General features: G+C 28.5%; 1 protein-coding gene across 1 annotated transcript; it reads right to left on the bottom strand.

Annotated features, from left to right (window-relative positions):
• Window positions 1-9,313: 9,313 nt before the first annotated feature.
• On the bottom strand, window positions 9,314-18,102 carry LOC129959910 (uncharacterized). Its single transcript, XM_056072809.1, has 6 exons — window positions 17,998-18,102; window positions 16,825-16,955; window positions 14,231-14,293; window positions 12,479-12,586; window positions 10,350-10,501; window positions 9,314-9,396 (listed from the first exon to the last, which is right to left on the bottom strand). Exons 1-6 carry the CDS (start codon window positions 18,067-18,069, stop codon window positions 9,314-9,316), a joined length of 609 nt encoding a protein of 202 aa, XP_055928784.1. The 5' UTR covers window positions 18,070-18,102.
• Between the last annotated feature and the right edge of the window lie 5,640 nt (window positions 18,103-23,742).

Here is a 23,742-nt window from a genome sequence, read left to right as displayed (position 1 = left end):
TAGTCAACCTCTTGTTGAATTTCTCTCTAAACTAGATACGTAATTACAATACAGTTGCTAAATTTATGTACTGAGTTTTATACATCTCTCTTCGTTTTGTAGTTATCGTGTTAGCTTGTGCTCTAACAGCCGTACAGACAGACTTCCTCAGAACGGATTTTACAGAAAAGTTGACAGATGGCCAGATATTTTTTAATTGTATTAGTCGAACTAGAATTCTTCGAACGTATTTTGAAAAAAAAATCCGTTCGAAAAAATGCACAAATTTTGTGCAAACACTATATACTAGCTCAAAGCTTTTTTGAGTTATATTTGTCACAGACAGACGTAATGTCAAAAATGTGTTTTCCAAACTCAAGAATTTAAGTTTAACATATATTCATTTAAATCTAGAGTAAAATTTTTTTTAACGATTGCAATACTTTTTCTACGTGAGGAAATAAAAATGGAACTTTATAATCAATTTTTAACGCACTATAGAGTTTTCAAATTAAGTATACTTGTAAATTAGTAAATTATGCAATATTTAAATATTTCAGAATATAATTATCATACTGCATTTTTTTTTCTGCAATAGTATCACTATCTCATAGTGAATTTGAGAAAAAAATTTGTCTCAAAATTCACTGATGTTTGTGTTAATGAATTATAAAATAATTAAAATAAGAAAATTCCTTTTTTATTACATTCACACAAGATCGCTTCTGAAATAATTTTTTTACTTAAATTTATTTTAAATCTAAGTTTGTTTTTTTTTAAAAAAAAGAAATCAATTTACATCGATGCTTCCTAAAAGAACTATTCACCACTGATGAACTTGACTCAATAGTTAAAGTTTTAACATCTCATTTGATATGCAGATGAATTTTATTTCAGTATAGAATGAATTTATGAATAATTAAAATATTTAGAATTTTAAAACATTTATCAAATTAAGGAAAGGATTTTTTAATACTATTTCTACTACGATTTCGTGTGTTTTTATTTCTTATATTGAATAAAGGAAAATGAATGAATGTGTTCATGCTATTTTAAAATCTCATCTATGCAACAGAAAAATTCTCACAAATTCATATATATTGTTTGTAAACAACATACCATTGCATAGCAAGTAATATCGTCCTTTATTTCTGTTTTCCAAATATTAAAACTGGAGGAAATAATTGAATTTTTCGCAATTAGTAGCGAATATGGTATGATTTTTATTACATAGACATAGCATGTAGGTCTCATGTTCATACTAAATAGGAAAAGGGGAAAAAAAGAATCCCCCACAATCACTCATGCTTGCAAAAAATAAAAATCAGTTTTTTTATTCCATGATGAAATTTGGAAAACAGAGGTGTGTGGTTATTATCTTGTAAGTCTCAGTACATTGCACGTAAATTAACGAATGTAATTTTTTTTTCTATTATAGAGATGATATTTTAAAGCGACAGAAATATATTAAAGCATTTTTCAAGAATTTGTCTAATTTTATTGATGATATATATATATATATAAACATATGCATAACTGACTTGCAAAATTCGTAGCTGCAAATTCGTAAAATATCATAAATGAAAGAACGAATGCAAGAATTTTTCCTTCTTTTACCTTGGATAGCTATCCCTGTAAATTAATGTCGGTGCAAATAAAAAATATATCAGTTTTCCTACTTCTGGACAAGGAGGTGAGTTTGATTCCTCATCATCATCTGAAAAAAAATCTTAAACGTAGCTTTTTAATTTTTTAATATGAAAAAAAAACAGTACAAATAACAGTACTTATAAAAAGTAAAGAAAAAAGTAGAGATCATTAAAAGCTACGAAAATTGCGAAATTTCTTTAATAATTACTTTTAGGCATGATTATTTTAACTTCTTAACGTATATAAAACATTAAAAAATGATAAAATTAAAAAAAACTGGAAAGCTTTTCTAACATTAGGCATAATTGCTTGTTACGATTCATACGCAGTACTAAAGATTTAATTACTTTTAACTTGATAGTGATTGTTGGTTGCATATTCTCTGTATATTATTTGGTGCAGCATGCAAATTTAAAAATTATTCAAAACTCATGATAAGGCAAATTATTTGACCCTCAAAAATCAGATCTAGTATGTTTTTCGGTAGTACTCAGAAAGAGGTTTATCAAACTTTTAATTCTATTTTTAAATAAAAATTGATTAATAAATTTGTTTTTTTTTCCTAGGCAGCTTTGGCGCATGCTATAGCCAAAAAACCACTTTTACAATACTCTTAATTTCGAAAAGTTGATTTTTCAGTAATACCAATTTTAATTAACGAAGTAATTGCATAAAGTAAAGATGCTTAAAGTATTATCACAATACCATTGTTCGATTCTAGATTTATTTATTGTTTATTAATGGAAGGCTTTTTAATAAATCGCTATCAATATTTTAAATAAGTAAAAAAAAAAATTAACTGTCATATTCATACTGCGCATGATAAGAGCGGATTTACACTAAAGAAACTTTAACGTTTAGTTTGATTAAGTTGAATTTATTTTCTGTAGGTGTTTAAAATAAGTGCTTTTGCAGATTCTATCAAAAGAACATTATGTGCAATGACTACACTGAGAAAGGATCTCATTGTTTTGAATCGTAATTAGATGATTAGGAAAACATCAGAGCCACACTCCACACTTTAATTCGAGAATGTCTTGAATATCGACGGCGAGTTTTACATAAAGCTAGCCAACACACACAGTGAATATTCAGAAAAATCGAGTCTCATATTTATAATCTTTTCTTCTCAAAGCCGAGATATCACAATAGGATTAAAAGTCTTGGGAATTCCTATAATCATCTTATTTGTAGTATTAAAATTTTCAGTGGGACACATTTTTGCTACTGAAATACTAAATAGTGCAATATTCGAACGCAATTAAGATTTGCGCACTGGGAAAGCAACTGAATGAATCATCGTCATCCTTGTAACCTGTAGTAAGTGAAATATTTTATCAAGATTTGACATTAAATATCAGCTATTGGTGTTCTAAGCAGATTTTTATCGAAAAACGCAGGTAGAAATGTGTAGCTAGTGTTACACATACATAAAGTAGAAATGACTGATTAAAAAGTGAAATCAAAATAGACATTGGTGATTCAATTCTTTATGATAGGTACTCTTAAAGGCAAGCATCAACAATATCAGAAGATTTATATTGCTTTGAATGAATTGATTCTGCTAGAGATCCTGAGCATTTCAAGCATATTTCCGGCAGCAACTGACATATTAGAAACTGGATTATCAATCTTGGATTAGACTGCGCTGGCTTGGGGAAAGGTTTAAGATCTGGATTCGTGGCAAAGAATTCCAGATGCAAGTGGACTTGGTTACGTTGAATCTGACATCGAGGACCGAACATCCTCCGAATACTATGGTGACATTTGGAGCAGGTAAGTACCAAATCTTTTAAGTATTCTGCATCCCAAATAACCCTCGTGATGCTCCTGTCAATACTCCTTCGTACAGTGGTTGGCGGGGTGGCCGGCTGTGTACACAAGAGGACCTCGTGATGCATTAAAAGAAAGCGTCAATATAACTTATTCAAACTAAATCTAACCAAACCTTATGTTATAAAAACTGAAATTTGAATTAATAATGCGAGACCTGTGGATTAGGAGAGGGCCACATTTTTTGCCAGTCTGTACTTTATTCTGATTTTCTTTTAAATCTTTTGATGTTAATGATGGTTGCACACGATAATTTATACATGAATTACAGTCGTATAGCTATTTTCTTATATCGTATATGCAATCTAACTTTATTAAAATTGTCATTCTAACGATAAACACCAGAAACGAAAATTTTCTTAATTTTTAACGGCATTGTATAATTTTATGGCTTTAGCAGGATTGAATCACGAAAAATACGAATCAATTGAGATTTCACAATACCTTCATGGAGCTTATACTTTAAAACTCTGGTAATGTTTTCTCGAACAAATGCATAACTCTTCATAAAAAGTCTAGACTGAAATGGAAGAAATACAAAACATATGTTAATATAGATATAAAGCGAAATAAAATATATATAAGTAAAAATTGATACAAAAAATGCTAATATTTTTCCTTTCCAATTTAATATCAATGACAATGAATGAAACGATGAAAATGAAATTTGCAGATAAAATATAAAAAAGATATTTCAAAACTATGAAAGATCAAATAATTTGAAAATCATAATTGTCTTAACTATATTTTTACTTGACAAAATGCTTTTTATCCAGGCATCAGTATGTTATAATAAGAAATAGATCTGTCTTATCAATCAATATCTGCTATCAACGCTGTAGTCTATGTTGCTCTATATTTTACGTCGTCATTATTGGCTTATCTTCATCAGATAGTTCCAAAATGTTGAATATTTCTTACTATACATCAAGGGATATAAACCATTTTTAATTGGACGTCAATAAACATTACGAGAATTAAAAATTTAGAGAGCATAAGGAAAATAAAGTTCGTTTTCCTTAGATTTCTAAAACATTTTTGAATGAATAAATGCATTATAAAAAGGCAGATGATATTATTAGCTTGTATTAAAAAACTGTGATGACTACGAATAATCTATCACTATATGTTCCAAAAAGACTTGTTTTGGATTAATTTGCATAACTTTTCCACTCTATTTCCAAGAATTTTTTTTTCGTCGTTCATGATTCTGCAAATTTTTTATCTAATTCAATTGCACAGACTTTCTCTTTTATTGAGCTAACGAAAATGAGAATTCGTTTTAAATTAAGAAAATATAAAACATTTTTCAACTCACTGGAATACAATCCCTTTCATCAAATGCTCTGTTTTGAAAATTATCTCTGCCAAAAGCATCTATTGTATTTCCAATACAATCTTTATTTTTATAAGACTTAGCATTCCTTTATAAATCAATGCTTTGTCATATATCATGTGCTGACTAACCACAGAATTTAGACCAATAAAAATGAAATGCCAACTTCTTTTACTTTCATTTTTCAACAGCTAAACAATACTGATGAAATCTTATATTTTTTCTTTTGGTTAAATTATTCTTTGGTTGTAGGCGAGAATTGGCCTTTGTCAAAAGTTTTGGCTCTATAATTTGCTTCCTACATATAAAACATAACTTTAAATCAAAGTCTTTGAAAAGCACTTTTTGATAGATATTACAGCTTGCATTCATTTTGCTCATATTGCTTCTTTTTCTATAACTTCTTACTTATGAAAGCATTTCCTTATTGAGTCTGTGCATTTTCAATCTTTTTTTATCTATCAATTGATAATCTATTAATAAAGTCATTAATACCTTGTTTATCAGGAGGTACATATTCACAGACACTAAGGAAATACTGATAATCTGGAAGCAAATCATCGAAAACTTCAGTGATGAGCATATGGTCACGTATATGTCCCGTAGATTGCTTTAGTTTTAAGTTCTAATTTCTTTTAAACTGGAAATACATTCCGGCATTTGTTTTCCATCGCAAGTAGCATTAAAAATCTTTTTGTAACATACACATACTCACTTTGGATTTGTGCTGATACAAAAAACATATTACTTTAGCAATATTACAGGTCCATTTTCATTCCAGCTAGCTGTGATATCTTATGAATTTAAATAACTTTTCTTGCATTCAGTTAGCTGTTTTATGTCTTCCTCTAAATCGTCATTTATTGCTGGAGCAGTTTTTTTAAATATTCTAAAATAATTCTTCGCTCTGTAAAATTACTTTTGCTTGGAATTTCCATAAATTTCAGTTCTGAGCTCCTTTAGAAAGCAATAATTCAGTACTATTACTTGATTCAATCTCACTATTGTTGTTTCAATCTTAAGTTCAACTATCTACTAAACCTAACGTTTTATTCCTCTGTTTAATTTCAACAAATTTATTTATAACTATAGCAGATATATGGTACCTGAATCCATTATCTGTTAAACTTTTAACCATTTTACTAGATAAGCGATTTTTACTGGATTTCAGATTTGTAAAAAAAACTACTTTCTTATAACCATAAATAATTAACTTGAAAAAGAAATTTATAATCTACAAACTATATACATAAATGTTTTTTTTTCTGATCTTGATATTTAAACTGGTTCCATGTAATAATTAATGACCCTTACAATTGAATATTGAACACTTGTAGTTTAGTTACCACATTATATTGCCTATTATGTACACTATCAGCGAAATAAAAATAAATAAGGCCTCCGAAGGCATAATTCAATTACTATCAAGTATCATATCAAGATACCACTGAGCTAAATAATACAGAAGCGAAAAAAGAATTCTTTAAAACCACATAAAAATATGAAAAGAACTCGTATGCAATAATAATTCATTTACTCTCAATTGTTATTTTTATTGAATGGCAACACGTGGAACTCAAATATTGCGCGAAATGCTAATGCATAAGCCTGGTGTTTAATTAATAATTAAGTCCCGTAGGTCAACTTGGAAAAAAAATTTTATTCAGTAAAATAAATAAATAGAAAACACACTAAAATTAGAAAAGTTGCACAGATCAATTTTCAGTTACAAACTTCAAGTTACGATAATTAGAAAGGTACTGAACTCTAGAATGATACAAAAATTATAGCTCTCCAATTGCAAACAAAATTATGATGATTCCTAAAATTTCCCAACTATTAATTCTAATTTATCATTTAGAATCAAGTTAATAAAAATTAATTCGAATTTTAAAATAGCTTTAAAAAAAATTCCATTTGGGATAATCCATCTGTGACCCATATTTCATCTCGATATACAATATAAAACGATCCAAGATTGCAAAGCGACGATTAAAACGAACATAAAGATAAACCAGATCTTTTATATATTTAGAATATCATCCCTAAATGGTTTTGCAATTTATTAATTAATAGATTTCTGATGTTTCACCGAATGAGAGAAGTATTAATTATAACATAACGTAAATGTAAGAGAAATAAAGACAACATTAAATTCTTATTTAACTTTTAACTTGTATACTCTATTAACTCTTATTTATGTATACTTGGTTTATAAAAAAGAATACAATACCGACCTGTTCCATTACTAACGCGCAAGATGATGCGGGTGGTATATTGCAGTCTATGATTATTTTTGGTGGAATTATCAGCAAAGCCGCTTCATACAAAACGAATAAAATGAAAAACATCAAATCATAAAGGCCTATAAAGAGATTAAAATATCCATTAATTTCATATCTACTCATGTTTATCCATTGTTTTTGTTTCATACGAAGTGAATAAAGTGCAAAATATTGAATCACAAAATCTATAAAGAGATTAAAGTATCCATCGTTATACATACAGAGCTCTAAATATTGAGCGATCATAAATTCTTTAATTCAGAAACGTTCTTTAATTTAATTTAAAATTAATTCTTTAATTTAAACGTAAGCCACTTTATACCAATTTTCCAGAAAAATGAAAAATAAAAATGGAAAAACTTTAATTCGTTGTTTGAGGATTTATATTCATATTAACCAGAATAAATTATAAAAAGTGTATTCTTAATAAATTTACCTAGTTATGACTTGATGTAAAATCAGATTTTGTATATAAAATTGTTGTAACTGGAAAATCGTCTTTTTTAAATTTCATTCCTTTGGTACTGAAAAGCAGAATTATAAAACACCTTTCAGGATTGAATAAAGGATGAGTAAATTATAGTACTGGTGTAAACTTGATATCTTCTTTGCGAAGAAATTGCGAGTTATTTCCTTTATATCAAATAATGAGTTTAAGAAAGTTAGATATGCGCTACATTGGTGATACGTAAAATATCCAATGGCTATTCAGTCTCAAATCTAGTGTTATGGGGCACGCATTTCAGACATTATTCCTCCAAGGATCTTGTAGCGAATGCCTATCATCTTTCCATATGAATCTGTAAACTACAGTCTCCGTCGAGGCTGTGTGTGACGTAATGGCGCGCTGCACATCATCCGGGTATTGACACGCACGATGCTTCTAAAAAGCTATTCTCTCCGTTTTCTTCGGAATGTTCGCTCACTCGCCTCGGTGAAGCTTGTAGTGAATCAAAATTATTTGTTTCATTTCTTAAGTTTAAAAGTAAATAAAATTATTTTTCTAACATGTTGCAATAATTGGAGTCAACCACAACTGCACGTAACCCTAATTACGACATCCTCAAAGCTTATTCATTTTTGGTCTTAAAAGAAATTCATAATTCAAGAGGTTATACTCTGAATTAGATGACACATTTTTTAGGAGGGAGGATATGGTCATTTCCATTCACATGACAACTGAGAAATTTAAAGTCACATTCAGGCGTTCTTTTTTAAATCTTTTAAATGAATTGCTATTTTAACTGAATCCTTTAACGACGTATCATGCATTAAATACAGAATTTACGTTCTTTAATTCTGTATACGCTTATTTAAAATTAATAAAAATATTAATTTAAAAAACAAAAATCAATTAAATTCTCTTAAGAATATGAGATGCTCTTTTCTTTTTTGAAGCAATAGCAATAGAAGTAAAAAATAAAACGTAGCATTTAATTGAAAGCTAGAATAAATTTATGGTTAAATACAGATTTAAAAATGAGAAATTCCCTAAGATTACTATGCTACCCTATCGGTTTAATTCCACCAGGAATTAAAACCGGTAGGGTAGCAAAAAACTGTTTATTCTATTCATTCATTAAAAACAAAATATTAAAAAAAATCTGCACTGTTATGTTTTTGCATTCAACTTTTAAATAATTTCAATAAAAGCGTTATCAAATTGCATGAGTACATAACCAATAACTGAGATTTTCAGCTTTTTTCAAAATAACGACCCGTTTTGAAACTATATTGGAGCTCTTTTAGGATTCAACTTTCAATTTAGAACGCGATTAAAAAATGCAGGTGAAAAGTGAACCACCATATCCTCTTCAAACCTCCGTCCAACTCTAGCAGGAGGATGCTCAATGGATTTGCCATACAACAGACCAGCGTTCAATCGAATCTCTATCCAGCAACCTTTTCAATCTTTAAGCCAAATATGACTCTTGCGCCAAATAAACTACAGAAAAACAACAACAATCAATCTTTAAACTGAACTCTTGGCCATAAACGACGATTCGGTATGAAGGAAATATTGGAATGTAATTTAGTTAGTTTTTCCAGAGTTTATTTATTTATTTTTATAATTTCAAAGAAAAATTTATTTTTGTCATGGAAAGTTCACACATAACAACAACAACAAAAAAAAATATACTAAAAAATCCAAGTAGAATTTAAAGGATTAAAAAAAATCCAATTAGAATTTTAGGGAATTAAAAAAAATTCAAATAGAATAGGGAAAGCTTTAGAGAGAAATACAGCGCATCTTGGCATACAAATCCTGTAAAGATGAATGAAGTAGCATAAGTATATTTGCTGAATCAAGTCCTAAAAATGATTTATTCAAATGATCATTTTTGGAAAGATGTACTTGAAGTCTGAGTCTGAATTTTGTAGTGCTAACATGGTCTTTTGCATTTCTTTATACACAAAGCGAGACTAACTGGAAGGAATAAGTTTTAGTTATGGTATTTGAGATCATTTTAAAGACCTGAATCTCATAACTAAAAATAAATATCTTAAGGTTCTCTAAAGTCTTATTTGATTAGTTAAAAATTACTTCCAAAAGCAAAATATAAAATGTAAATCACAGTTCAAAGAAATTAGTGCGTTTTAATATTAAAAATATGACACCAAAGTATCTGGAAATTTAAATTTCATATTTCATAAAAATTATGTCTAAATGTTCCGAGCAGAAAACACATTCAGCTCTCGATTCTACCAGTTTCACAAGCATATGAAAAATTCTATCATCATATGAAGCCTTTGTCTTTTGTGCACAACGTTCTCTTTCGTTATAGAAATTTTAAATATAAGATCTTAATCACAAAATAATTAAATTATATATTTTCTAAGGAACTATATAACAATCAGTTTTTCCATTTGCAACTTAACACTAAACTTTGAATTTGAAAGTCATAAAATATGCTGATTTTTTCCTTTTAAATGTAACATGCTTTGAAAAATGATCAAAGATCTAGCAAAGCAACACTGACTTCAAAATTAAATATGTTTATTTCAAAATGTTTTTGAACATTTTGGAAAATATTTCTTTTTAGAAAGCTTAAAAATATAAAATAATAACGAAAATACAAATTAACTTTTTATAAAGAGGATGAATAGTATCACTTGAATCATATGAATATTATCTTACTATCATCATATCTTTCACTTGAGACAACACAAATCATTTCATTTCTACTTTATCCCATATTTTTCTGGACTATTCATTATTTCAATGGCATATTTATTTAAGATACCCAAAAATACTTAATACTTACCCTTCTTCTTCGCAAATGCTCTAAAAGAAGCCCAGAATCGAAAGACAGGATGTAAAAAGAAAACAATCGATAAGTTGATGCCAATCCATACGGCAGTAACAATGTGAAACTGACCAAATGACCATGAAACCAATGCTAAATCTCTTGTTAACCTAAAATTTAAATCACAATAAAATAAAATAACGAATAGAATGCAACAATTATTCATAAAATCATTATTTAAATTAAAAAAAACTTTATTTGAATTGGATTATGGACTTAAAAAACTAAGGGATATATTCGATCATGTTGCGTAAATAATTTTTAAGTATCAACTATTTTTAAAATATATTTTTGTATTAAGGTAGTTGGGTCGACCTAAAAGCCTCAATGGGAGTAAAGGTTTATATAAAAAAACAAATGAAAAATTAAAACATAGTTCAATTTAGCTTTGTTCGCATAATGCTACTACAAGATATTATTTGGAACAGATTTCTCAATTTTGAACCATGATCAAATGAATAAAAAGGAGCAAAATATGTAATTTTAAAGGTGGAAATATGTTTAACTATAAACAATTTACTAACATATTTTTAAAATAAGATTAAATTTAATTATAATTATAAAAACTGCACCTGACTGGAACACAAATATCTTCTTGAAGTGGAATAGCACAGAAAATAGTTATAATGCAGTTATAATAAATAGTATTCCTCAAAAGCTAGACTGAGAAGAAGACAAAACATGAACACACTATTTCAATTAAAAATTTCAAATGTTTATCCAAAGAGAACATAAAAAAATGTGGTTATGTGATTTTAGAAAATAATTCGAGAAAGAAATAAAAAAAATGATATAGAACATATGACATTGTATTAATGTAATATGTTTTATAAAAAGTTAATTATGTATATTATTGTGCTTAAATATAAATAATCAACAATAAAACCTGCGTTCAGTGAATTTATTTCGTCAACTCTGTACAGTTAAAATGTTTAGATTATCCAAATATCATAATAAAATTCACATAAAAATTTGCGTCACAAAAGTGTAAAAATCCATCACATATATGAAGACATAAAATAAAGTATATGTCATAAAGAGTGAAGAAATATGAGCGAATAGAAATTTTCATCAAATCAGTAAAAATAAAAAAGGGATTATTCCAAATATTTTAAATAAATGGAAGCAGAGTAATAAAAAAGAAGAAAAAAAAACGATTAAAATTCAATTTATAAGAATTTATCGTCCAATTAATAATAGAAAAAATATTGTCAATGAACGAATAAAATAATGCAAATGATAATTTGCCCTGAACAAAAGGGAGGAAAATATGGATATCATGCTGTATAGTTTTCTTTAAATTGTTAATCAGTGAATACCTTTCAAAATTGAATTAGGTTTATAACAATATTAAAATTTTTACATGCGGATTATCATCATTAGGCTTTATATGATATTTAAAAGTAAAAACCTTTATTATAAATTGATCAGTGATCCAGTTTAAATTTGTGCATATCATAAATGATCAACTGGCGCATTTCTATATTCTGCGGCATGATTCAGATCACATTGTTTACTGATTTTCAACCCTCCTTTGTATGTTTTTTTTTGTGAAATAAATCAGGATAATTCCTGCTCTAGATTAAAGGAAATCTTCAATGTCCCTCTCTTCTAAATTCCTCCACTCATTATCGTATTTATTAGGAAAAAAGAAAAGAAAAGAAAAAGAAATCAGATGTGTTATAAAAAATATTCAAGAAATAGAAAGTTTCTTCCAACCACAACAAGCAGCGAAATGACAAATTCAAACCTCCTATAATGATTGTGACATTTAATTTCTTTGACAGCTACGTTCCTTATTACACAATAGTTGTGAAAAAAGTCAATAAATTTACAGTACACCTGTTTTCAGTACATTTTTTGTTCACTAGATGTTATGATGGAAATTTCTATCATCATGCAAAGAAGGGTTAAGTAATGGTATGCTTACGTATTGTGGTTAATAAACAAGTCTATGGTAGGCGAATAAAATAAAAGAATTGTATGTTTATATATACATTTTTTTCAAATGAAGATTACAGCATAGTAACTTCTAGAAACTGAATGCAAACGGAATCTAAGAAAGAAAAAAAAAATCTGGTACTTACCGTTCGACATTAAAGTAATAGAAGATAGCGATGTGCAGGTACAGGAATACAAAAAAAGCAAGAATTAAGTTGTATAAAGAGCGTACGTTAGGACTTCTCCAAAGATTTCTGAATAGAAACGGAAAATCAATAATAATAATAATAAAAACTTTTTTTAAATGCTTAATATTTTTAATTTTTGACATTTAAGCATAAAATCAGTTAGAGATTCTTAAGAATTTCTTGATACATTTTATTCGAAATCAAAATTATTTAAAATTGCATACTTTGAAAAAACCATGTTTAAATTTCAGGTGGTATCAACATGCTTGCAATTTTATTTCTTCGTATGCGCAAGTGCATATATAGACATTTTTATTAAAAATTAAACGACACTAAGATTCTCTAAAAATTTGCCATTTTAGATATCGCCGAATTCAAAATAAATCTAATGAAACTATTCATTGAAGCTACTTTTATTAATATGCTTAAACTCAGAATAACTTTAATTTTAATTTTTCTACTCTTTCAATTAATCTTTAATTTATAATTAAAATTATCGTGTAATACGGTAATTATTTTTCTGAAATTATTTACAACGCAAAATTAAATTTATCAAGCCACATACTCCGAATTTTAACACACATTTAAATTCTAGTCAAATTTAGTTAAATTGATTGATAAAATAATAAATTAAGTTTTGAAATATTAGAATATTGCTTTTTTATCGAAAGTACGCAGGTATAAAAATTTTCTAATTTCCAGCATATCAAATGCATGTTAAAATGGAATAACAATCGTCAGTCCTTCTGAACATGAAATAAATCAAATTTAAATTGAATAAAAATTCGTTTTTGAAACTATTTCTGCAGACATTTTCGTATTTGTAAAATAGCATATGTTTTATCGTGTACTATAAATGAGAATTAAGAAAATAATATAAACACAACGAAACTGCATGCATCCATAAAATATATATTATGATTTTGCAGGAATTTCGTAAAAGAAAAAAGTCCATGTTTTGAAACCTGACTCAGTCTTCTTTACTCTGTTATGAAGTTAGGATAACTGAGCGATATTCACAATTTTTTTAAAATCTCTATTGACACTCACGTTAAATAAAAAACATCGCAAATATTTTCAATTATCGCAGTTAATTAGCTTCGAAATGACCTCGAATTCAGTAAAAAATGGGAAAAAAATTGCAAAGGAATACAGAATACAATTTAAAGATAAAATAAAACTTATTATTCTGGAGCATATCGTAACATACAAGAATAGAAAAACTGTCCACAACTTGTAGGGCATTTCAAAATTCTTCTATGTATTCGAAGAATATTTGAGAATAATTATTCAGAAATGTAAAGAAAGATCTATTATTCTTTAGAAACATAAATTAGTAATAAACAACATTTAAAATGAAACATTGAATCAAGCCACCATCAAAAAGATTTGAACCATGGTTAATCACATCGAGTTCAATATTCAACTAAGACAAGATGGCTGGTGACTTATAAACAAATCTAGGAATCGTGAGCTTTCATTTGAAATTATATATATTAAGTGGTTGTAGTCAAGGAACTATTCTTTGGTTTTCCTCGTAATTTTAAATATTTTGAAACAATAGTATTTATTAAACTTAAAAGTTATCAGAATTAATGATACTTTAGCAAAAATATTTAATGGCATGGCATCTAAAATAAAACATCATTTTCATGGTTATCTGAATGGAGAAAAATATATTTAAATTAAAGTAATAATCTTATGACTTACGTTAAAGTTGAATTTCTTAAAACAAATTCTTTTCTTCGTAATTCCCTCAGAGCTTCAGAATATCTGAAAAATATTTTAGATGAATAAATGTGGATGGAAAACTACAGGCTGAATATGGCGTCGTTCCCTGGTTATGAAAATTCATTCAGCAAAAAAATATATTTAAACAAACAACTATTTTTTGTAAATTATTAATAATTTTATAGGCTGATTGTCAGTTAATTGCAACATAATTTTTATTGCTAGTGTAAAAGTGAAACTCTGCCACATATCTTTCGTTACGCAATAAATTTCTTAGCGCTATATACTTTTATCTATGGAACTACCTATGGATTCTCTAATTCTCACACTCGACTTGCATTTTTACCCCTTCCGACGCCATGAAAGGATGATTTATAAGAACAAATCCAATTTAAGTGATTATTGTCGTCACTTATTCCACCGAGAATCTCAATTTCAAATTCTTGTCTCAGGAACAATGTTTGAAAAGTCTGAAAAGTTTGTTCTGTATAGGCATACAATTCAGGTCTCCTTGAAACGTTTCTGTCCTAGATGCCTGACATGTTTCCCTTGGTGCAATACGAATTCATTTTGCAGAAATGCGCTAAAAAATAATAAACGAGATACAGAAATGTATTACTTCTTTTAACCTGCCACTTGTTGGAAAGTCATCAACAGAACCAGATTTTTAAACTTATTTAATCAATTTTTGATATTAGCTGTTTAAAATAGAGTTCACGACTCATTCCAGTTCTATAGAAATGGCTAATTTCTTTCATGAAACCATATCGTGCTTTATGTCTCACTAATGAAATTTCTTGAAGAATTAATTTTCGATTTAATGCTTTTTGCTCGGCATTTCTATGAAGAGACATTGCCTACAGATGGCGCTACTAATTTATCGTTTTGTTTCCTAATTAAGACCTTCATATAGCGGTACTAGTTCACTGCTTGGTTTCTTACTTTTAATTAATTAATTTCGCCTCTCAGAGAATCACTTATCGTTGGAATTTTAGAACTTTTTATGTTTTTAAATCACATTTGTGTAATACAACTTATATTTATTCTTTTAACCTTTTGTATACTTTATATCCGCATTTTTACGACTTTAACTGCATGTTATGACCTGTAAATGCCTCTAAAAGAAAATGTAAATATGTGGTAAATATTAAAATATATTTTAAAATCAAGCTACATTATATTCATTGGATTTTACCAAACATGCAACAGCTTTAAAAATATTGCAGTATTCTGTTTGTATGACGGATTTGAATGTTTGAGGTACTTAGTTGGTTTTGAAATGATACCGATTCCCTTTACAGTATTATAATCCTCGTCAAATAAGGCAAAAGAGAACAATAGTGTATTTCACATATAGTATATTAATAAGAGATATAATTACTGTTTTGAGACATAGGAAAAAACCTTATCTGTGATTGAAAGATTTGATGCTGTAGAATTAATATGTATTGAATTTTTAAATAATTTTGTTGTCATCCTGTAACTCATTTATTTTGCCAAAAATATGCTAATTGAAATCATGTATTGTTTTTACTAAAAAATTTAATGCAGAAAATGTTAAGAAAAATTGACTTTTAATACTATTTACATTATGAATCTGGCAGCAAGGCATTTAATTATATATTAAATGTCTATTAAAGTTTTAAAATTTAAGTTTGATCAGATTTTAAAGATTTACCTTAAGCTGAAATTAATCAGAGATAAAATATTTCATGAAAAGATAGAAATAGAATACAATTATAGACATTCATAGTTGTTAGTTGTCGTTATCAATAATTTCTTTAAAGTTTTGCCAGAAAATATCTCTACATTTCTTGCATCCTTAAACTAAAAATAATAGTAAATATTCCTTAAAATTCACTAAATTGCATCAATTAGGTGCATCATTATAAATATACCCACATTAAATCTATCGAGTCAGAAAATTACAGCGTGAAGTTTGGCTTGCAATGATAAGGACTGTTATTGCTTTCGCCTGACCCTTGATAGAGTGGAGTTCGCTGAAGACACGGAACTATAATACTAAAACGTTTTTGAGACACTTTGTATACTAAAAAGATATTGAGAGGAAAAGCACGAAGGACATAAAAATTCACAAGGAAAAGCGATATAAATAGAAATAAAAATGCAAACAAAATATGATAAATGTAAAATTTATTTATTAATGGGAGATTTCTAGATTAACATTGTCTATTTCGTTCTTTGCATTTTAGAGGCATTTTTCTTCACTATTAATGAACTATAAAAATCCGGCATATTACAAGATATAAAATCAAAAAGAAAGTATCTAAACGCTCCATTGATATTATAAGTCACTAAAACATACATAATATTACATTATAACGAAATAATGTAGCAAAAAATGCTCCAATTTCTAATTACATTTTAAAATACATCTCCGCTTTTTTAAGAATTAACTTATTTCTTACATGTGTTTTGAAAAATTTTTCAAAATTCAGATGTATAAAAAGTTTTGATTTTCTTGGAGACAAAATTGTGTTGAATAAATATAAAAATAATTTTCTGTTTTAAGAGCCATAAAAAAAAAAACTAAAAATAATAAAAATGCTTACTTGGGTAACGATGGCTTATTTATAAAATCGTTTTGAGGTTTTTTATGTTTTAATTCAAGTTCCACGATTATTCTATTATGGCCTTTCTGGAGCTTGGCGTCGACATCATCCAAAATATCACTACTCGGATCCTAATAAAGCAATGTATATATTAAGAATATTCAAATGAAAAAAAAAATCAATTTTTCATTCAATAAATGAAATTGACAGAATATCTCTCTCTATCTATCTCCTCGTCATCTGACCGCGGTTCAAAATGACGAGGTCCGACCCAAAGTAACCCTAGTGTTGCTTTACAACGGGACGTTAATATAACTAAACTAAGATCCGAACTAGAAGAGACAGCATTCCTTCAATGCATTATAATGGAACAGGAGACAGTGGAAGCGAACAGTAATGGCACCCATTTATTGACATTCAGTAGATGAGAATTAAAAAAATAAACGCAAACAACAAATCTGGATTTATCTCTTTTATACCAATGAGAAGCCAACCACGTAAATACTCTCCAGTTTGACTCGATGCCATTCGCATTCATGGAGCAAATGCAAGTAAAAAGAAGTTGCAAAAGAATTTTAAAAAGTTTTAGAATCACTAATGTATGCATATTCTGCAAATAAGACCGCTGGCCGGAATTAATTAGTTTTTTCAAAAGAATATGAAACATCTCGGTACATTGAAAGTTTCGAACCATAAAAAGAGCATAGAAACAAAGATTTCAGAAAAACATCAGGAATAATTCAGTGTATTTTTTATTAATATAAAAAGGCCTTGAGAAACTAGCGCATTGTTGAAATATTTAATGATATTTAAAAGGAATTTATAGTGCGGGATATTATTTTACATATTTATTGATCATTATAAGGGAATATTATGTAAACAAAATTGAACTTATGCTACTTGCATGCCATCCAGTTTGTTGAAAGCACCAAAACTACTAACAAGATTTGTAAAGAATCTGAAAAATGACTATTGCCTAAAATTACTCTCCACCGATAGCTTCCGTATTTCCGAAACGGAAATTTTCAGATAAAACTTTTAATTCGAGTCATTCCACCTCAAACAGAAAAGATATATTTTTAAAGAATAAATTTGAAAATTTTTAATCAATTGGAAAACACTCATGAAATATTCCTCAGTCCAGAAAGTATAGTAATTAATTGATTCATTTACCTGCAGCATTTGCCTTAGTTCCCAAGGCTCTATATCTCGAGCCTTCTTTCCGATCTCCACCCTGCTAGACATGATCCTCAACCCTCTACTCTTGAACACCAACCCTGAATGTGATAAATTTCATACAGAGCGATCGACATAAAAGCAAATACAAGAAGTGCACAACAGGTGCGAGCTCGACGGCAGTAAGCAAACAATTTTAGACAGAATACGTGTTCGGTTAAAATCCTTTTCACTACGAAACAATCGTCTGCTCCTAAATAGCAAATATCTGTGTTTAGTTTTACGTTTATTCCTTTCAGTAATTATAATAAAGCTAAGGTCCTATGTTTTGATTTTGTTATTTGCATTTTCAAATAAATATGCATTAAAAATTTATAAGGCATATTTTTTGCAACTTGAGCAATTTATTATTCAATGATAAAAGATTTTGAATAGATGATAATGGCAATTGCAAATATCACTGCATTCCCAGATTTTCAAAACTTTAAAGCTTAATATTAAAAGACCCCTTTAAATAAGCAATTTCAAAACAATCACATAGTTCTTATCTGGATATAAATGCCTTTTTGGCAATTTGAAAGTTTATGAAGGCAATTAAGATGCGATGTTATTTCCAAACACTTTTGTGAACAAACTAAAATTAAATCAACGCCAAGGAAGAGAGATACAAATTTAACTACGAGATTGATGAAACAGAACAATACTTAAAAGATGCAAATCAACGTTCCCATTTATTTTTTTGATTTAAAAAAAAATTAGATTCTATGTGTGTGTGTGTGGGGGGTGTATCTATCAAACAATACGTTTCGTAGTCTTTCGATCGGAATAATGTTATTAAAAGAAGATCCCATCACCTTCATCTCTTTTTTTTTTTTTTTAAGAAAGAAAGTTTTGATTACTTATTCATTTGCAAGCCTGCTTGCTTTTATGAATGTATGAAGCTACACTGAGGAAGTGTTTTCTACTCACCAACAAATCCTCTCAAGTTTTAGTATTTTTCTACAATGGAGAACAAAGAGAATGAATTATTGATTACAATTTATGGAAGCAAAACACAAAATTTGTGTTCTTATAAAGCTTACCATGTAATGAAATGCAATGCAATTTTGCTTTTTAAATGGAATAAATATATAAAATTTTGTATTTCAGATCAAATTTCTTTTAACATTGGTGATAATAATTTAGAAATCACTATATTAATATATTGTTATTCATAAGAACACAAAATTCTTTTCATAAATGCATAAAATTATAAATAATGGCGCTCATACCGATTTCGGGATTATTTTTATTTTAATCCATGGAAATTTCTATTCTAAGCTTTACAAGAGACTTAAATTTTTATGCTAATATATATATATATATATATATATGTATGTAATGATATCTAGTTGAAACATGATTTCCTAATTTTATTTTCATTCAGCCCATCTTATTTTTCTTCCGAAACATTCTCTTGCATCCTGATTTAATTCTTACTTTTTGTTTTGTTTATTGAATTATAACACATTCGAAGTAAAACTGCCGATTCCATAACAACGAAGGGATAAAAATATTAAAATTCTTTTCAAAACACTCCTTTCCAAGTCTGCTCGTGTCCAAGAAATCCCTACCAAAATCTCATAGTAAAATCAATGAACAGAAAAATTTTGCTCTTATGTCGCGATGTAGATAGACGAATTTCTATCACATTTTCGATGTCCATAATACAACTCTCGTGGTAAAATAAATCAAAGTTAAAATTTCAAATATACGTATATATATTCTTATAATTAAATGAACGTAAATTGATATGTAGGAACCTGACCAAATGATAATTTTATCTTAACATTTTAGCTTTTGAAGTTGCAAAATAGTTACACACATATAAATATTCCAAAATTCGAAGTGAATACGGTACTGAAAATTAAATCGATCCCTCCCCCCCCCCTACCGATCAAGATAGAACATAAAAATTAATGCAACATCAGAAATTACCTTTTTACATGATATATACCTAGCCTCTGTTTTTATCGACTCTGAATCAATTAACGAATAAATGATCGAGGAAAATTCAGCTGGAAGTAATGGAAGACATTTTCCATTTTATCACTTCAGGTTATTTAGCATTTAGATGGTAATAAAAGAGAAAATGCAGAACTCCAAAGAGCGAATTCTACGCTATGAACGGATGACTCAAACCTCGTATTGAATATTAACTTCGAACCTCCATTACATCTAACTTTAAATTAAATTATCTAAATGCAGTTTTAATGGTCATTCAAACTGTCCATAAAGAGAAATTATTCAATTCTCCAAGTTTTTAATTAATTGAATTACCAGCTTATCGCAGAAAAATCCACATAAATACGGAAGCCTGGTTAGCAAACTGGATGTCAACTGAAAGACGAATCGGCTCCAACAGAAATTCAAGAATGTGTTACAATTTAAATTAAAGTTCTAAATTATTCCTTTTTTTTCCCCACCTTGCAGTTTTACTTGGAACGTATATTAATTTCGCGCGATAAGGAAAAGTAATGCACACAATTTCGAATTTCTGCCGATTCTTAACATTCCAGCGGGAGCGCGTATAACAGAATTTATAATAAAGTATAATTTCATTTAACTTTTAACCTTAGGGCAGTAAGAAATCACAATTTCGACTATTCTTCCTGCCTTTAATTGAAGTTTAGAATTCGAGAATTTAAAAAAAAGTTTTATATTACATATACACACGACCCTTAAATCAAGTTCGTGCTCAAGTAGTGCAGTAATTTTTTAAAAATTTACTTACAATCAATTGCCATATTATTCTAAAAGATCTGCGATTACTGCCAAGTGATTTTATAGATGGTATATTTTGAACTATTTATAAAATGACCTTAAACAGATTAATTAAAAAGAAAAGCACAACCAAGCTTCGAATAAGTAAACGATGTACCAGCAAAGAGAAAAAGTGCAAACCTCCAAAAATGACTCGAATAAAAAAGTTTAGCTACGAGTTTTCCCAGAATTTTATGTTTTGAGCACTCGAAACGCATTTACTTGAATTGCAATAAATTGAACACTGAAATCCAATCTTGACCCTTTATCATATCTAAATGTTAATCGTTTTCTTATTCCCATAGCCGTTATTTTGCTAATGAGAATATTTGAAATTTATCAAACCCGAACTTTTTCTAAAAAAATTCTCCTTCTAATGATTTTTACTACAAGAGGCCACATTCCGTTACTATACCGTCGGTCATTTAGGATATATGGAATATATTTGAAAATTCAAATATTTTCAGATTATTTTATTACATTGTTTCCGTCCTTTTTAATAAATTATTAACCTTACTACAACCTACAGTTGATGATCAAACCAGTTAAATCTTACAAGTTTATGTGCCAAACGCTCCGCTCCTTTCTTGTTGGTATAGATGACGCCTAACTGAGAGAAAAAGTTACCATTTCATTTCTTAAGTCAAGAATCGAAAGATAAGTTGCTATAATATTATAATATATAACTTTAAACATCTTAATGAATATTATTTTTATTATTGATCACTGTTTTTAGCGAAGCTTCTTTTATTTATGTCTCCCTTGCCACGAGCGAAGGAAGCGATTAGTTTTACCAATATTTTCGATGATATCGTAATTATTTTTTCAATTTAACAAACTAGTTAAAATTTAAATCGCTGAATTAAAGAAACTGCCTCTAATTCACGGGATATTATATAATTGAATAGTAACTAATTAAAAGTTGAAATTTCATTTTTTCCCACTTGTTTGATGCTTGTCACGCATCTTATTCCTACCCAGTTCCAGTTATTCTAATAATTTAAAAGGCGACTGCTTTTAGCATACAGTTCCGGATTTTCTGATATTTACTGAGCAGGCTACAAGGTTGATAACGACTCGAAAATTCGTCAACATTCAAAAACATTATTTTTTCGACTGTCATTTAAAGTAACGTTGCCCGAAATGTAGAGATCTTTGTGCATTATTGCTTTTAAAACTTTACCGGGAATTTTCGCAAAATAACAAAATTAAAATCTGGAAACGATCCTATTCGAGATCAAGGGGTCATATTTCTCATTTTATGGGAGCAAACTTGACGACATACGCGTAAAGTTTCGGTCATCAAATATTAAAACAATACAGGGATGTGAATAAAGAATTCGTCGTACACCAGAGAACATGCTTTAAAAGGGATAAAGAACAATTAAACTCGCTTTACGATATTTAAATATAAATCTATTACTTAAATCCATTTTAAACGACCATTTAAACTAACAAAAAAAGGCCTGATTTTATCAGCGCGGGGAGCTCACATTATTTGTATGATTTTAATAAGACTAAGCATTTGGGCCTTTCATACTACTTCATTGCGACTTTGGAGAGCTCAATTAAAAAAATTTACAGAAAACAAATTACGTTTTTTTGAAAAAGAGAGATTTCAATGATTTGATTTGCAAGAGGAGAGTCTTATTTAAAACGACACGCCCAATTAAGCATTAATATCAAAGATGCATAACTCTAGTCGCTTTGGCGCAGATAAAATTTTGAATTTCCACGAGAGAGATTAAACGTCAACCGGTTTGTACTTTCAGAAGCATGTAAAAGTGCTAATTCAAAAATGCAACCTTTTAAATATATTTAATTTTTCTACGTTTTAATTTTAACTGCAATTTTGATTTCAAGCGTTTGGCAAGAAGGCGAATATAAAAAACAAATGCACCATTATTAAGAGTTTGGGGTTAGTTTTTTAGAGATGGTTTCTATAACATTTTTTCACTTAACATATGTAAATTACCAACATCAGCGCAAATGCCTGTCTAAGCTACCTTTACTGACGATAGTTTTTAGAATACAGTTATGATATCGATGATATGAAATAAGTTTGTTGATAGCGAATCAAAAACTGTACATATCATATTTCCATTTTCGTTCAAACTAGGAATTTTGTGAAATAAAAAAACTATCCGAAAGTACCTGGTATAAATATTAAATACAACAATGCTCAAATAGCGAAGTGAAAATATTAATCGCATTTCACTTCTGTTCTTCAGGGATAATAATTAGAATTTATACTGTTTAAATTCAATTATTATGTTTAAATAAAATCCCTCTACTCCAATCTCATTTAAATGACAATTTAAAATAAGAATATAAGGCTTGATTTTGATAATTATTTAAATTTTTCTAAACTTAAGATAAAACCTATATATATTATATATATACTCCCTATATAAGATGGCAAATTTGTCTTAAAAGTCAACAAACTAATTTCTTTAAATGGGAAGAAGATAATTCGCTTGAAACAGGAAGTAGAAACTACAACTACAAATTTAGAATAATACCAGATTTCCATAATTGAAGGAGCTTTAGCGCAAATAAAAGAACACAACACAGACCTACTGACCACACAGCAGTCGCATGCCAGCTCATAAAACGGCGTCTGGATGCGAGCGATGCGGGTTTATGGGTGCCTTTTGGCGGCTGTCTATATCCCCTTTTCTTTTGTAGGAGAAAGATGAAGTTATATTTTTTTTTTCTTTCGTCACTTACTAAAAATAGATAATAGTTAAATTTAAATTACAAAATAATGTGGAAGCTCCTGCATGTTTTTATAAAAAAATATTCTTGCATATTGTGAAAGTCCAATGTCTATATCTGTGATAAGTCCTAATGATTTAAAGAATGAAGAAATCCAACACAAAAGATATTTCAACATAGTCTCATTCCGAAGAACAAGCAAAGGAAAAAGTCCAAGAAAGT

This window comes from Argiope bruennichi, chromosome X2 (genome assembly GCF_947563725.1).
Source record: "Argiope bruennichi chromosome X2, qqArgBrue1.1, whole genome shotgun sequence".
NCBI classification, from domain to species: Eukaryota; Metazoa; Arthropoda; class Arachnida; order Araneae; family Araneidae; genus Argiope; species Argiope bruennichi.
The sequence above is the reverse complement of the archived record's forward strand: the minus strand, read 5'-3'. Positions and strand labels throughout refer to the sequence as shown.